The sequence below is a fragment of the Danio rerio genome, chromosome 25 (assembly GCF_052040795.2).
Source record: "Danio rerio strain M-AB ecotype USA chromosome 25, GRCz13ab, whole genome shotgun sequence".
In the NCBI taxonomy this organism is placed as follows: domain Eukaryota; kingdom Metazoa; phylum Chordata; class Actinopteri; order Cypriniformes; family Danionidae; genus Danio; species Danio rerio.
In genome coordinates, this window is record NC_141045.1 from 8,770,001 (window position 1) to 8,787,083 (window position 17,083).

Consider the following 17,083-nt stretch of genomic DNA (forward strand, 5'->3'; position numbering starts at 1 on the left):
AATGTTTATAGAGTCTAATATTTAATTGGTTTTATTGGCGTTAATCCATATATTTGACAAATTTATCAAGGAGGGTAAATATTACTACATTTTAGTGCTCCATTTCTATCACTTCTCTTTTTAGTTGGGATTCTGCAATGTTTGTAGAGTCTAATGTTTAATTAATGCATTGGTTTTATTTGCGTTAATCTATATATTTGACATTGATTTATCAGGCAGGTTATTATTACTACATTTAAGCACTCAATTTCTGTCATTTCTCTTTTTAATTGGGATTCTGTATTGTTAGAGTCTAATATTTAATTAATGCATTGGTTTTATTTGCGTTAATCTATATATTTGACATTGATTTATCAGGCAGGTTATTATTACTACATTTAAGTACTCAATTTCTGTCATTTCTCTTTTTAATTAGGATTCTACAATGTTAGTCTAATATTTAAATAATGCATTGGTCTTATTGGCGTAAATCTATATATTTGACAAATTTATTAGTGCAGGTAAATATTACTATATTTTAAGTGCTCAATTTCTATCATTTGTCTTTGTAATTGGGATTCTACAATGTTTATAGAGAGTAATATTTAATTGATGCATTGGTTTTAATGCCGTTAATCTATATACTTTACATATATTTATCAGGGCAGGTAAATATTTCTACATTTTAGTGCTCAATTTCCATCCCTTCTCTTTTTAATTGGGATTCTGCAATGTGTGTAGAGTCTAACTTTAATTAATGCATTGGTTTTATTGCCATTATTATATATATTTGACAGATTTATAAGGCAGGTAAATATTACTAAATATTAATGCTCAGTTTGTATCATTTCTCTTTTTAAATGCGATTCTGCATTGTTTATGCAGTTTAATATTTAATTAATGCATCGGTTTTATTGGCGTTATCCAGCAGGTGGTGGCATTGCCATCCGTTTCTGTTTTAATCTAATTCAAGTTCCTGCAGCATCAGAGATTTGCTCAGAAAAAAAATCTGAAGAAAATGCAGAGGGAAATGTTTATAATAATAATAATTTAGATGAACGAATCTGATGCAACAATACCAGAAATGCATTTTAAGAAAGAAACAAATATGTTGTTTTGATTTCATGCTGACTTAAAAGTTGACTTTCTCTCATTTCTCTTTATATACAGTAGTAAACAAAATAGTAGAGATAATGAACTGTTACTTAATGCTATGAGATCAAAATATCTTCTGCCAAATCAACTGATTTATTAGAGTTAGGAGTCACTTCTTGTTTTTATGTTCACCAAAGCTGGATTTATTTGGACAAAGCTAAAGTAAAACGGCAATAATAATACTCTAATATTTTTAAATGTCTTTAATTCCTTGGAAATCTCCAGCAGGGTCATTTTAATATCACTGTGTAACTATTGTATTTTTATTTATTGTTTAAATTTAGTTTTTTCTTTTAATAATTTGTAATTCCTTTTATTTTAGTTTGTATTATTGTTATAGTGTGGTTGTGGTTTTTATAGTTTTATTAGTTTTTAAAATAATATATTTATTCATGTATTTTTATATTTATACTAGAGTATAGATTTAATAGTCTTTAATAGTTTTGTTGGTAAATTATTAACAATGCTAAAAAATTATACATTTTTTACAATAGAAACCATACTTTTCTTGCATTCATTGATTAATTTAATCAATATTTAATCAATTTAACACATCCTAGCTGATTGAAAGTGTTACATTTACAAATGCGTGTGTGCATAAACTTCTATCAAAAATCTAATAAAAGATACATTAATTTTCCTTCAACTTCTCTGATTTATCAGGGGTCACCACAGCGGAATGAACCGCCAGTAATAAAAGATTACAAAGGCTAAATGTACAGTTGAAGTCAGAATTATTAGCCCCCCTTTGATTTTTTTTTTCTTTTTAAAATATTTCCCAGTTGATGTTTAGCAGAGCAAGGAAATTTTCACAGTATGTCTGATAATATTTTTTCTTCTGGAATAAGTCTTATTTGTTTTATTTCTTCTTGAATAAAAGCAGTTATAATTTTTTTTAAACACCATTTTCAGGACAGAATTATTAGCCCCTTTAAGCTATATTTTTTTCCTGATTGTCTACAGAACAAACCATCATTATACAATAACTTGCCTAATTACCCTAACCTGCCTAGTTCACCTAATTAACCTAGTTAAACCTTTAAATGTCATATTAATATATAAAAGTATAAAAGTGTCTTGAAAAATATCTAGTATAATATAATTTTGACTGTCATCATGGCAAATATATAATAAATCAGTTATTAGAGATGAGCTATTAAAACTATTATGTTTAGAAATGTGCTGAAAAAATCTTCTCTCCGTTAAACAGAAATTGGGGAAAAAATGAACTGGGGAGTTAATAATTCTGACTTCAACTGCATATTGTTGATTTAAAATCAATAACATACATTAAAGAAAGTGTATTGCTAATTCTGATGTTGGCTTTAACCACCAGTTACCTACAATGATATAATTCACATTCAAATATCAATAAAAGTTGAAATTAACACATGATTAATTTCAACCAGAGGTGTTTTTCTATACCAAGCGAAGTTTACACAGTGACTAAGGGACAGCTAAGCCGGTTTGGTTGCCATGATGTCCCACTCCATGGTAACGGCCACAGATCTCTTTCCCCGCATCACTTAAAAGACAGTAATTACTTCCACACAGAGTCGCCAAAAAAAACAAAAAGTGCACCCAAGAAAACACTCAAGTGTCTCTTATTGACCACCAGCATTGCCAATAAACAACCCCTGGCGTAACAAATCCCCGATGTTCGTTATAGGTCGCCGAATTGATATTCAATTATGCCGTGATCCATAATGCAACAGCAAAAAAGAGGCCTTGAAATGGAAATGACACGTATTGTGCTTTTGGGGTGGAGTGGCCTCGCCTTGTCATCCTATTAGGAGACGTGAATAGACGCAAGGTGTCCTCACTGAAGCCATCGTCTTTATGATTAGCTTTACAATGGTTACAAAAAAAAACAACAACCAAGAAGCTGTGGGTTAAACTTCACAAATCATCTTCACAGCTGTGGGTGTTGCATGTCGCAGGTTGTTTTCCAGCCAGAAAGGGTGCAATGTCCTCTTTTTCTTAAGCAACAGGCGCAACGGTTTGTCCAAAAGCAGAAGCAGCTTCGCAGAGTGTTTGTGAGGGAGATAAACATCGCAAAACCATTAACTGTGTTCCTATAAAGCACCTGCTGTCCTGTAAATAATGGTGTATACACTGTTAAAAAGCGATTGGCTAACCTGTTATAACTTTGACACTTGAACATTTTTATAATTATGCCCATAGTTCATTAACTTAAAAGAACACGCATCTTTTGTTTGAAAATAGTCTCATTTTAAAGCTCCCCTAGAGTTGGACAGTTGAGTTTGACCAGTTTTGAATCCATTAAGCCCAACTCCAGGTCTGACGGGAGCACTTTTAGCTTAGCTTAGCATAGATCATTGAATCAGATTAGACCATTAGCATCTGTAGTTACATCATGTACTAAGACCAACATAAAACGAAAGGTTGCAATTTTCTACATTGATATGCATAAGAATTGTAGGATGGGAACTTTGCTGGCTTACAATTGCTGAAGCAGGCAGTGATATTACAGAAAGTAGTCCCCAGTTATGTAATTTCTAACGTGAATGGCACTAAGTTTGTGTAGTTGTAGAATTGCAGTTGATAAATTGGTTAGTTGGTGGGTTTACCTGTGTAATCATATTTATGTGTGTTGTAAAGGGCTGTGATGTATGTGATATGGTATATGAAATAGTTATATTGATGGATACGGCTATAGCCATATCACTCTGCAACCCAAGATTGGCCACTCACTGAAGTTAAACAGGGTTGAGCCTGGTCATTACCTGGATGGATGACCTCATGGGAAAACCAGGTTGCTGTTGGAAGTGGTGTTAGTGAGGCCAGCAGGGAGCGCTCAACCTGTGGTCTGTGTAAGTCCTAATGCCCCAGTATAGTGAAGGGCACACTATAATGTCAGTGAGCGCCATCTTTCGCATGAGATGTTAAACTGAGGTACTGACTCTCTGTGGTCATAGAAAATCCCATGGCATTTTTCAAAAAGAGTAGGGGTGTAAGCATGGTTCCCCTTCGGGGGGAACGGAAGCACTATAAGTGGATTTGATTGTTAAAATCCACGTATGGGAGATTCGGTTCAGAAGCTACTCGTCTGAAAGAGTATTGAACGGGCCAATTAAGAATGAATTGGCAGCGCAAGCCTGCGCAGGTGAGCGGCATAAGCAATCAACTGAGTATATAAGCTCACCTGGCGCCAGCAGACGCTATCCTTTTCGCTTCAGAGACTTTTCTGATCGAGCTTCATGAGGGTTCCTCCTGCTGTCTACAGCCACTTCGAGCGAACGAGTGTCTCCCGGTCCAGAGCGAGTCCACGCAGCGGCAGATGGTCGAGCTGGGTTTCTCCCTTGCCTGGCGTCCCTTTGGGTCCGGTCCTCCAGAGCGGTGCGTATTGTTGCAAAGCATCCTAAAAGAGCAACACAGTCGTGCAGCACGTCCTTTTCAGGACGGTGCTCCGACTGTGCGTTTCTGGTTGCGGGGGTTTCCTGGCTCCGGATGATGGGCACGATCACTGCATTACATGTTTGGGGGTCCAGCATGTTAATGTGGTGCTCGGGGTTCATGTCGTCACTACGATGCCATGACCGTCGCGCAGTTGAGATCGCGGCAAACTCTCGTGAGAGAGCAAGCCGCCCCAGTCGCCTCCTGTTCTGCAGCGGGCGCTCGGGCAGATCTGAGGGTTCCAGCGAGAGATAATCCGCCGCCTAAGGGCTCGCGGACCTCTCGCTCCTCCAAGCGCTCCATCCAAGCTTCGGGCGCTGGGAGTGATCCGTCTAATCAGATGGTAGCTCTCACGCTCGCTGTCACCGGAGATCAGATGTCCTCCGCGACATCGGAGGGTGGGCTTTCATTGTCCGACGATGATCCGGACCCGCTCGCCCCCTTCGGGCAGGTGAGCGCTGTCAAAACGGATACTGAAACGGACGTGTTAGCCGTGCTTTCCCGGGCTGCTTTGGCCGTGGGTTGGAGATGGTTTATCCCCCAGCTCCGCGGCCGGACCGACTAGAGGGGCGTTCCCTTCTTCCCGGCGACGCACAGTAGGCTCGCGCGGTCTTAAAGAGCACCTTTTTCTGCTCGTGCTGCGTGTCCCTCCACCCTCACCACTCTTGGTGGTGGAGCAGCCAGGGGGTATGTGGCGATTCCTCAGGTTGAGTGTGCTATGGTGGTTAATCCGCACAGCGCCTCTTCTTGGCGGGGTCTGCTTTGTCTCCCATCCAAAGCCTGTGAGTTTTCGGCTCCCTCGGAGCTAGAGCTTACAAAGCTACGGACCAGGCTGCATCCGCCTTGCATGCGATAGCCACCGTCCAGCGCTACCAAGCGCAGGCGCTGGCTGAGCTGCACGAGGGTGGGTCCAACCCAGGCCTATGAGCTTCGCACCGCAGCCGACTAAGCTCTTCGGACTACTAAGTCCGCTGCGTGTGCTCTGGGGAGGACGATGTCCACACTAGTGGTCCAGAAGCCCCACCTCTAACAAAACTTGGTGATATGCGCGAAGTTGACAAAGTCCGCTTTCTTGACTCGCCCATATCCCAAGCTAGTCGGCGACACAGTCTGCGAATTCACCCAGGAATTCGAGGCAGTGAGAGAGCAGTCTGATGGGTGATGTCTAATCGGCGGCCCCGTAAGCCCGCTCCGCCCGCCGTGCCATCCATACCTGCTCCTCGCCGAAGGCGCCCGCCTACGAGAGCTGCACCGCCCCCGCACTCGCCTCTGGCGAAGCGAGCGCGTCGAGCACCTCGGAAGCAGGCCACTCCCCCTGCCCGGAACGCCGCTAAGTCTGGCAACGGACCGCGAAGCGTCCCTGGGACAGGTCATCTGGAGAGGAGGGAACTTGCTCTTTCCCCGCTGGAGGGCGGGGTGCCATTTCCAACGGCACTTTTTACTGCCATGAAATGAAAGGGCACTTTTCCACTTCTCCAGAGGTGACAGCCCGAAATCTGCCAGTTTGAGCTCAGCTCTCTAGCTCGTAGGTTCGGTGCACTCCGCCAGTGGCTCACGGGCACTGCAGGCCCTGCCAGCCTGGGACGCGCCGCCTCTCAGCTCGCAGGGTCTGCATGCTCCGCCAGCGGCTCACGGGCGCTGGGGGGACGGTCTCCCTTCTCCCAGCCCCCAAGCCCCCCCTCCGGAGTCAGGGTGCGGAGCCAGAGCGAATCGCTCTCCTCCAGCTCTTCTGTGGGACCCTCGCGCTCCCCGGATCAGCACACCCGCTCCTCGCTGCCCCTCCGCGGGTACGTCAACGATTGCTGCGATGACGTCATTAGCGAGGGCTCTGCCTGCCTGGTTAGCACGGGCCAGCCCCTCGCGATGGCTCATACGCACGGTCAGACTCGGCTACGAACTACAGTTCTCCAAACGGCCTCCCAGGTTTACGGGCGTGTATTTCACCAGGGTCTATCCCCTGTCCGCCCTTGTCTTGCGAGAGGAGATTGCTGCCCTCCTGGCGAAAGGTGCAATCGAGCCGGTACCTCCAGCCGAGATGGAGAGCGGGTTTTACAGCCCGTACTTCATCGTACCCAAAAAGAGCGGTGGGTCACGGCCAATCCTAGATCTGCGCGTTTTGAATCGCTGCCTTCACAAGCTGTCGTTCAGAATGCTTACGCAGAGGCGCATCCTCCGATGCGTTCGTCCTCAGGATTGGTTTGCAGCCATAGACCTGAAGGACGCGTATTTCATGTCTCCATTCTTCCACGCCACCGTCAGTTTCTGCGGTTTGCGTTCGAAGGTCGAGCATGGCAGTACAAGGTCCTCCCCTTCGGGCTCTCTCTGTCTCCGCGGGTCTTCACCAAACTCGCGGAGGGTGCCCTAGCGGCTCTGCGGCTTGCGGGCATCCGCGTACTCAATTATCTCGACGACTGGCTGATTTTAGCCCACTCTCGGGAGCAATTGACTGCGCACAGAGACGAGGTGCTCCGGCATCTCCGCCTATTGGGGTTGCAGGTCAACTGGGAAAAGAGCAAACTCGCCCCGGTGCAGAGGATCTCTTTTCTCGGGATGGAGCTGGACTCGGTCACCATGGTAGCGCGCCTCTCCGGAGAGCGCGCTCGCCTGCTGCTGAACTGTCTGAGGGAGCTCGACAGCAAGTTAGTGGTCCCACTGAAATATTTTCAGAGGCTCCTGGGGCATATGGCTTCCGCTGCGGCCGTCACGCCGCTCGGATTGCTCCATATGAGACCACTTCAGCACTGGCTTCAAGATCGAGTTCCGAGACGCGCATGGCATGCGGGCACACACCGAGTCTCTGTTACTGCGCTGTGTCGCCGCACCCTCAGCCCCTGGAACGAACCCTCGTTCCTGCAGGCCGGTGTGCCTCTGGGACAGGCGTCCAGTCATGTTGTTGTTTCGACAGATGCTTCCAGCACAGGCTGGGGAGCCGTGTGTCGCGGGCATGCAGCTGCGGGCCTGTGGGTAGGTGCCCAGCTGCATTGGCACATCAATCGCCTAGAGCTGTTGGCAGTGTTCCTTGCTCTCCGCCGTTTTTCTCCGGTGCTGGGGCAGCAACACGTGCTGGTCAGGACGGACAGTACGGCGGCGGCGGCGTATATCAACCGCATGGGGGGTATGCGCTCTCGCCGCATGTCTCAGCTCGCCCGCCGTCTGCTCCTCTGGAGTCACCTGCGGCTGAAGTCGCTGCGCGCCATTCACATCCCAGGTATGCTCAACCGTGCAGCCGATGTGCTCTCAAGGCAGCAGATTCACTCTGGAGAATGGAGACTCCACCCCGAGTCTGTCCAGCTGATATGGGCGCGATTCGGGGAGGCCCAGATCGATCTGTTTGCTTCCCCCGAGAACGCTCATGGCCAGTTGTTTTATTCCCTGACCGAGGGCTCTCTCGGCACGGATGCACTGGCCCACAGCTGGCCTCGGGGCATACGCAAGTATGCGTTTCCCCCAGTGAGCCTGATCGCGCAGTTAATGTGCAAGGTCAGGGAGGACGAGGAGCAGGTTTTGTTAGTTGCGCCCCTCTGGCCCAACCGAACCTGGATATCAGAGCTCTCCCTCCTCGCGACGGCCCTCCCTTGGCAGATCCCTTTGAGAGACGACCTACTTTCTCAGGGACAAGGCACCGTCTGGCACCCTCGTCCCGATCTCTGGAACCTCCACGTGTGGTCCATAGACGCGAGGAAGACTTAGGTAACCTGCCGCCCGCGGTGGTTGATACCATCACTCAGGCTAGAGCCCCCTCCACGAGGCGCGCCTACGCCCTGAAGTGGAGTCTATTCACTGAGTGGTGTGTCTCTCGCAGAGAAGACCCCCGATCTTGCCAGATCAGTGTTGTGCTCTCTTTCCTTCAAGAGAAGCTGGACAGCAGGCTGTCGCCCTCCACTCTCAAGGTTTACGTTGCTGCCATCTCCGCTCACCATGACGCGGTGGCTGGCGGCACCGTGGGAAAGCATAACCTCATCATCCGGTTCCTCAGAGGCGCTAGGCGAATTAATCCAACTCGCCCCCCTCTCACGCCCTCTTGGGATCTCGCCCTCGTTCTCACGAGCCTGCGATTTGATCCCTTCGGGCCACTCGATACAGTATCTTTAAGATTCTGTCCCTGAAGACAGCTCTGCTGGTCGCGTTGGCCTCCATTAAGAGGGTCGGGGACCTGGAGGCATTTTCGGTCAGTGACTCGTGCCTGGAATTTGGGCCGGGATTTTCTCACGTTATTCTGAGACCCCGCCCGGGTTATGTGCCCAAAGTTCCTACCACTCCTTTTAGAGATCAGGTAGTAACCCTGCAAGCGCTGCCCCCAGAGGAGGCAGACCCAGTCCTGTCCTTACTTGTCCAGTTCGCGCTCTGTGCATTTATGTGGACCGTACTCAGAACTTTAGATCTTCTGAGCAGCTCTTTGTCTGTTATGGCGGACGGCAGCAGGGAAGTGCCGTGTATAAACAACGTTTATCCCACTGGATTGTGGAGGCCATTTCATGTGCTTATTTGAGCAGAGGCCAGCCGCGCCCCCCAGGAGTGCATGCGCACTCCACTCGGAGCGTTGCATCCTCTTGGGCGTGTGCGCGTGGCGCCTCTTTAGCGGACATTTGTAGAGCTGCGGGCTGGGCGACACCCAACACATTTGCAAGATTTTATAATCTGCGAGTGGAGCCGGTTTCCTCAAGGGTGTTAGGTACCTTTGGTGATTGAGGAAACAACTCGGTAGGTGTTGTACACGCTTGCGGTGCCTTTTTTTCCCTAACACGGAGAGATGTGCACCCTCCTGTCTGTCAGTAAAGTTCCCCATTCGGTGAGCCCTGCAGATTCCTTCGAGGCCCCCAGCACTGACTCAGCGGAGGAGTCACTTGCTGGCCCATTACGTAGTAGGTCTGCCCGCTGGTCAGCCCGCGTTTTGGGTATAGGTGCCTGCTATGGCCGATCCCCGCTGGTGATCCCCATATGTTTTTCCGCCACGGTTAAGTTCCCCCCCTGGGCGGACCCGTGCTTTCCCTATCTGCTAACCACCTTCTTATGCGCACTCCCCCTTTTCAGGGTTAGTCCATATGTAATTCCATTTGTTTCCCCCTATTGGGTGCGGATGGTCTCCGCAGCGTCCTCCCTACTGGGATGGCACGCTTCCCAACGTACTGTCGTGTATTCCTAGAATTATCTAGACGCTAGCGACTCCCAAAAAAGATACCTATTCCGTAAAACTTCTTTTGAAGTAGGATAAGTTAGGGCCATGGGCACGTTGGAGGACCACGCCTCTCGTGATCTGGGTGCGTCACGCTTGCCTGACCGCTCTCTCATGGTGGGTGTTGGTAAGGTGCAGTCATTATGGCGCTTTCAATGGGCTCCCATACGTGGATTTTAACAATCAAATCCACTTATAGTGCTGAAGTTCCCCCCGAAGGGGAACGTTCGAGGTTACTAAAGTAACCCTTCGTTCCCCGAGGAGGGGAACGGAAGCACTATACTCCGTCGCCATAATGACTGTCCCTTAGCTGTTAAAAGTCTCTTCAGCTTAAAAAGGATAGCGTCTGCTGGCGCCAGGTGAGCTTTTATACTCAGTTGATTGCTTATGCCGCTCACCTGCGCAGGCTTGCGCTGCCAATTCATTCTTAATTGGCCCGTTCAATACTCTTTCAGACGAGTAGCTTCTGAACCGAATCTCCCATACGTGGATTTTAACAATCAAATCCACTTATAGTGCTTCCGTTCCCCTCCTCGGGGAACGAAGGGTTACTTTAGTAACCTCGAACGTTTCCTGGCCACATTCCCTCTATCGGACCTTACCAATCATGGCCTCCCAATCATCCTCATTCACCAAACTGGCTCTATCACTATCTCTCCAATCCACCTATAATTGGCACTGGTGTTGTTGTCCTGTGGATGCTGCACACTGGTGGTGGTGTGGAGAGACCTCCCTCCCTCATGATTGTGATGCACATTACATTCAGCCCAACTCAAGGTCTGGCAGGAGCACTTTTAGCTTAGCTTAGCATAGATCATTGAATTGGATTAGACCATTAGCATCTGTAGTTACATCCTGTACTAAAATCAGCATGAAACGAAAGGTTGCTATTTTCAACATTTGATATGAATAAGATTTGTAGGATAAGAACTTTGCTGTTGTACTATTGCTGAAGCAGGCAGTGATATTACAGCAAGTAATCCCCAGTTATGTAATTTCTAACGTGAATGGCACTAAGTTTGTGTAGTTGTAGAATTGCAGTTGATAAATTGGTTAGTTGGTGGGTTTACCTGTGTAATCATGGTTATGTGTGTTGTAAAGGGCTGTGATGTATGTGATATGGTATATGAAATAGTTATATTGATGGATACGGCCACAGACATATTACCCTGGAGCCAAAGACTGGCCAGTCACTGAAGTTAAACAGGGCTGAGCCAGGTCAGTACCTGGATGGGTGAACTCATGGGAAAACCAGGTTGTTGTTGGAAGTGGTATTAGTAAGGCCACCAGGGGGTGCTCAACCTGCAGTCTGTGTGAGTCCCAATGCTCCAGTATACTGAAGAGGACACTATATTGTCAGTGAGCACGGTCTTTCAGATGAGACATTAAACTGAGGTCCTGACTCTCTGTGGTCATTAAAAAATCCCATGGCACTTCTCGTAAAATGTAGGGGTGTAACCCTGGTGTCTTGCCCACATTCCCTCCATCGGCCCTTACCCATCATAGCCTCCCACCAAATTGGGTCTATCACTATCTCTCCAATCCACCAATAATTGTGATTGGCTTAGCTTAATATATATCATTGAATTGGATTAGACCAAGGACCAGAGTAAGGAACTTTGCTGTTGTACTATTGCTGAAGCAGGCATAGTGATTTTACAAAAAATAGTACCCAGCGAGGTAACTTCTAACTTGAATGGCGCATATTTTGTGTAGTTGTAGAATTTGCAGCAGATAAATTGGTTAGTTTCTATGTTTACCTGTGTAATCATGGTTATGCGTGTTGTGATATATGTAATATGGTATATGAAAAAGTTATCTTGACAGATATTAGCCAATTTTCTGCCGTGTGATCATTAGGCATGCTGTAGCCATGGTACAGCAGCTGAATTCTTAGATTATTGTGCCAAAATGTGAGTATAGTTCCTATAGCCATATAGACAATAGCAACCTTTTTATTTTCTGTCAGACTTAGTAGACAATGTAACCCCAGAAGAGTCAAACTTTCAGCAGGAAAATGATCTGAACTGTCATTTCTGAGCGAGATGCTAATGGTGTAATCCGATTCAATGATCTATGCTAAGCTAAGCTAAAAGTTCTCCCAGACCCGTAAATCGGCTGAATGGATTCAAACTGGTCAAAACTCAACTGTTTACCTCTAGGCGAGTTACAGTATAAAATGAGCCTATTTTCTAAAAAAGTGGAGTGTTCATTAAATAATATTAAATAAATAGTTATTTTTAAATAAATAAAGTCAACTTATATCTTTTTATAGTGTGTATAACATGATGCAGAACTCTAGATAGTGACAGCTGCAGCAGGCGCTTGTACGTCTTGCACAAACTCCCAGCGTTAAGCTGATAATTGGTCATTATTTTAAACCGGAGGCTTGGATGCACCCCTGTTTTCCCTCCTACCGGCAACCTCCTGCCTAGTCGATGGCTCTTTCCTCTGTGATGTGTGCTGCTGCTTCCTAGTGAGCGCTGTTGTTTGTGAGTGGATGCAAGGCTTCTCTTCCTGTAGGCTTGAGTTGCGTACTTCATCTGTGTGTGTGTGTGTGTGTGTGTGTGTGTGTGTGTGTGTGTGTGTGTGTGTGTTGGGGGAGGCTCTCTCACCTGTTCATCTTGTGGACTTCCTCTGTCAGCTCACTGTGAGCCAGTTCACGGTCAGGGAAGGAGACGGCAGCTGAACTCTCAGGTCGTATCTTTGTTTGTTGTTGGATATTGACTGAAAAATGAGTAGAAATGCAGAGATTTACAACTTGATTGTATGCGTTTGTACTGTATGTTGATGTTTAGCATTATGTTCAGACTTAATATAGTGACACTGAGTGTACTATTAGGAAACTGTATCCTTTCACATGCATTACGCTTTGTGTATTGAACAGCAAACATCTAAATGGAGCTTAATAGTGCAAACCGATGATTATAGTTATTATATTATGAGCTATTATGATTATTTCAGTATGAATGGAAGTAAAATAAAAACTTGGTAAAAAAAATGATAATATTAGAAGTTATAGATGCTTTTTTTTAGTTTAACGTTTTAAATTGGATGATTTTAATTAGAATTGAAGTTAAACAATCAGGAAAACCTGATTAGTCTAAATTAGTCTAAAAAACTAAATTAGTCAACATTCATCTTTCTAAATCAAACGTAGTTCGTTTATAAATTCTAGCATCAAAAACAATATTTAGAAACACAAATTCTATAAAAATATTAAGAAAATAAAATGATATAGAAAACTTTAAACTTAAAATTTAAACACAAATAAGCAATAGATGTATTGTTTCTAAGTTATATATATGTCTACAGTATGTCTATCTAAGTGTTATTGCTGCAGGTTAGTTTAGGGCTGTGATCTCACGAGAAAACGTAAGTATTTTACGTTTTGCCAGTTTAGTGGCTAATTCGTACGAATTCAGTCGTACGAAATGGTATGATTTAAAAAAGGAAGCGTGGCACCTAACCCCACCCCTAACCCCAACCGTCATTGGGGGATGAGCAAATTGTACTAAATTGTACGAATTAGATCGTACGAATTCATACGAATTAGCCACTAAATGAAAAAGTTACGAATTGCCGTGAGATTGTGTTGGTTTTTTTAATTAAACCCATTGTAAAGTAAACAGACAGAAGCACTTACAATCTAATCTGTGGTAAACAATCAGGTGATATCATTGTCCCGGTTTTGAAGGCTTAGATGGAGCTTTAATCAGACTTTGGGTTTCAATGGATCTAAAGAAACCCACTTTACTAATTACATGCTATTGCTTCAAATGGCCCTGACAGTAATTAGTCTTGGTTGAGCGTTATTTCCTTACCCTGTTTAGTGAGCTAGAATAGTTCTGCTTCTTTTTAGTGCATTTGCAAGGATTTGTTATGCTAAAATGGTTTTTACTGTAATGCATGCTTACCTGTAATTAACTATAATTTGATGTTTACAGTATAAAAAGCAGCCTTACAGTGAGAGTTTTGTCTAGGTCATTTCCGTCTCCAAATGAGATAGACTAGTTACGCGGCTATAATTAGTACAGGCAGGCACTACTGAAGGGTCAGAAAGCCCTTATAATCTGGCCTGGACATCCCCGTGTGATAATCAGGACGTTCATGAGCTGAGCAGAGCTTCATTTCCTTGAGTGCCGTTCACGTCATTATGACGTGATGTCATCACCCGTGGCTTTACAAAGCACCTTTGTGGATAACTAGCTTTGTGGTAGTTTTAACATGATTTGGAAGGCAAATTGTCCTGGCATAAACCCCTGGAAAAAAATATGTGCTTTCTGCATTCATAATGAAGTTAATGACCAGCATTGACTCCTGTTTAGTATTCCTACTGAAGAAACAGCATATTTTATGGTGTGTTGTAGATACTGGAGTTCACAAGAGAGCCATAATTACTATTAATGCTATTTTTAGGTGGTCTTCATATAGAAATCTAATATACAGTGCTCATCATATAGGAGTACACCCCTCAGGAATCTCTAATTTAAATTAATATTTTCTAAAGGCTTTACAATATTTTATTTGTGCATATACATTAGATTAGTCAGTACTGAAGCCAAATCTGGAGCCAATCTACTAAAATATCTTACGATAAGATCTAAACCCAGGTGGAGCTGGGGTGGAGGAGGGCCTCCAAAAACGCAACGCAGCTTAACAGCGTAAAATGACACAGAGAATTTGAACTGATGAGGAGCAAGCTCATGATGACAGTAACCAATCCCCTGCGCCATGTAGTTAATGATGCGGGAGTAGATTGGGGAAGCTTTCACCATGCAAACGCACAGAGTTTTTCCATTTTTTAAAAAAATTCACTGGAAAAAAATAATAATAAATAAATAAATAAAAATCAAACTTCAAAATTTAAGAAAATTTAAGAAAAATTTTTTGTTTCTCAATATTTTTCCCTTATTTTATCAAACAGATTTTATTTATATTTAATTATATTTTAGTCACCAAATATCTTTACAAAAAGAAAGATAATACACTTAAATTCCAGCAAAATATTGCAAAACAAATAACAAACTACAAAATTTCAACTAAATTCTATTGAATTCTTTAGATTTTTCATCTGTTTTGTATTATTATTTAAGATTTTGCCCTAATATTTTGTTCGATTGGCTCCAGATGTGGCTTTAATACTGACTAATCTAATCTTTATGCACAAATATATAATTGTAAAACTTTCTATATAAGATAATAATTTAAAAAATAGATATTTGTTAGGGGTGTACTCGTATATGCTGACCACAGGATACTGAACATATACAGTGCTCAGCATATATAAGTACACCCCTCACAATATCCATCTTTTGAATTCATATTTTAATAGGAAGCTATACAATAATTTATTTGTGCAGATATATTAGATTAGTCTGTACTGAAGCCAAATCTGAAGCTTATCTAACGAAATAACTTACAATAACAGTCCAAAAACTAGTACACCCAAATTTACATGTTTTAGAAAAATATTAAATACAAATTTAAAAAAAGAGGAAAAATTAAGAAGCAAAATAAAAAGAGGAAAAACTGTTGAAATTTTGTAGGTTGTCATTTATTTTTGCAATATTTTGCTGGAATTTAATTGTATTTTCTTTTAATTTCTGAATATGGTCGGCGTCAGTAGCCTAGTGGTACTGCGCGCTGACATGTAGCACCAACGTGCCCATGGCGACCCGAGTTCGATTCCCAGCTCGAGGTCCTTTGCCGATCCTTCCCCTCTCTCTGCTCCCAATGCTTTCCTGTCTGAATTCTCTATTGACCTGTCATAACAAAGGGGAAAAACCCCTTAAAAAAAATAAAAAATTATCATTTCTGAATATGTTTGGTGACAAATATTATTTTAATAAATCTGTTTTGTTTAAATGCACCAAAGTACATTGCCTATATTCACTAACAAAATGGGGTATACTCAATTATGCTGAGCATATGTACTTATTGATACTTACAATGGTTAAAAAAAAAGTAAACAGAAAAAAAGTTGCATTCATGACATATGTTGCATATGTGAAATCCAAATATGAACTTAGTATTGACTTCCAAAGATCAGATTTCTATATGATGCCTGATGTGCCATCTATTATAGATAGATAGAAGTTGTCTCTGTTTGTGATGACATTGAAAAGAACGGGCAAGCGTTGAGTTAGATCATCTCAATTTTAGGGATTAGCTCTAAATCTTGGTCGATGGAGGTCAGTGTGACAAGCTTTCAGTAGTCTTAGAGCGTGGTGTTAAAATCTATGCTGACAGGCTACAATTTTCAACCAACAGCCTCTGGGGGGAACTTTATAAAGAGAGCGCTATCCTCCAGCCACCATGGACACTTTTTTCCGACGGCATTTTAAGAGAAAGGAAGCAGGGGACGGTGTGCATGATGACTCCTGTCGACACCGGAGGCCGAGCATTGCAGTGCCAACCAGCCGTGCCCGACGGCGCTCCAGTGTCGGCCTCCCATCCAGTGCATTAACCCAGCGGCGCCGATCCAGCGTCCAACTTCAGGCATTGCCCCGAATCAACAGCAGTCAACCGGTACATCAAAAGAGCAGCGGTAGACGGAGGTCAAGTACCACCACCCTGAAAGCCAATCCTCGCTTTGCTGTGCGCCGTAAGAAAGTAGGCAAGCTTCGCAATATAGACACACACCTCCTAGGCCCATCCATGCTGCTAGCCAGTCTGATCCAAATGACTCAAGAAGAGGAAGACGATGAAGAAGGTCGCAGTCCGCTCCCAGGGCAAGTGGAGCTCAAGGGAAGCAGCTCGAAGTTCAGGAGTCACACAGATGTGCTGCTTTCTGAAGGTGACAGTGATAGTGATGACTCCAGCGAGCATTCAGAGGAGCGTCAATACTCAAGGATACGCAAAGAGTGTCTGGAGCAGGCTGATGGGTCAGACTGGGGGGTCAAGGAGTCTGGTGTTTTATGCCAGCAGGACTGCCTTCCTCTGTCTGTGGTGGCGGAGCGAGTCCAGGCCCATCCGCTGATTCGAGTCCCGCGCTGCCTCAGGAGGAACTCGTCCCATTATGGCCATGCGGAGTCAGGACCGCATGTGCGCTACTGCCGCAGCAGCCAAAGGAGGCGTCGTAGGAGGGTCTCCACAATCTCCAAAGCAGGAAGCCCATGGCCTGGAAGAGGCCTGCCGCTGCCTAACCGAAGAAGCTCCTGTTACAGGGGTCCAGCGACTTTCAATCCTCTCCTGGGGGCTTATTATGACCCCCGATTGGAGTCCTGGAGTGGATTCTTGTCGTATGTAAAATATTTTCTGCTGTTTGGGTCTAATTTCGTGTTGTATTCCCAAATTGGATAAGGATTTGAATCATTTGTTGTAGACTTTCTTTAGATGCAACAGTACACAGAACAA

The 17,083-nt window shown here is 44.4% G+C and overlaps 1 protein-coding gene across 17 annotated transcripts in view; it reads left to right on the forward strand.

The window, feature by feature from the left end:
- The window catches only part of dgkzb (diacylglycerol kinase, zeta b), an 84,500-nt gene that overhangs the window by 12,983 nt on the left and 54,434 nt on the right, over positions 1-17,083 (forward strand). For 9 of the 17 annotated variants that reach the window (XM_087311684.1, XM_087311688.1, XM_087311690.1 and 6 more), the window contains exons 1-2: positions 12,372-12,421; positions 15,998-16,968. The exons of the other annotated variants lie outside the window; for them this stretch is intronic. In XM_087311684.1, the coding sequence (XP_087167810.1) occupies positions 16,043-16,968 (926 nt within the window). In that variant the 5' untranslated portion in view covers positions 12,372-12,421; positions 15,998-16,042. Of the gene's footprint in view, positions 1-12,371; positions 12,422-15,997; positions 16,969-17,083 lie in introns of those variants that run through there. 17 annotated transcript variants of the gene reach the window in all.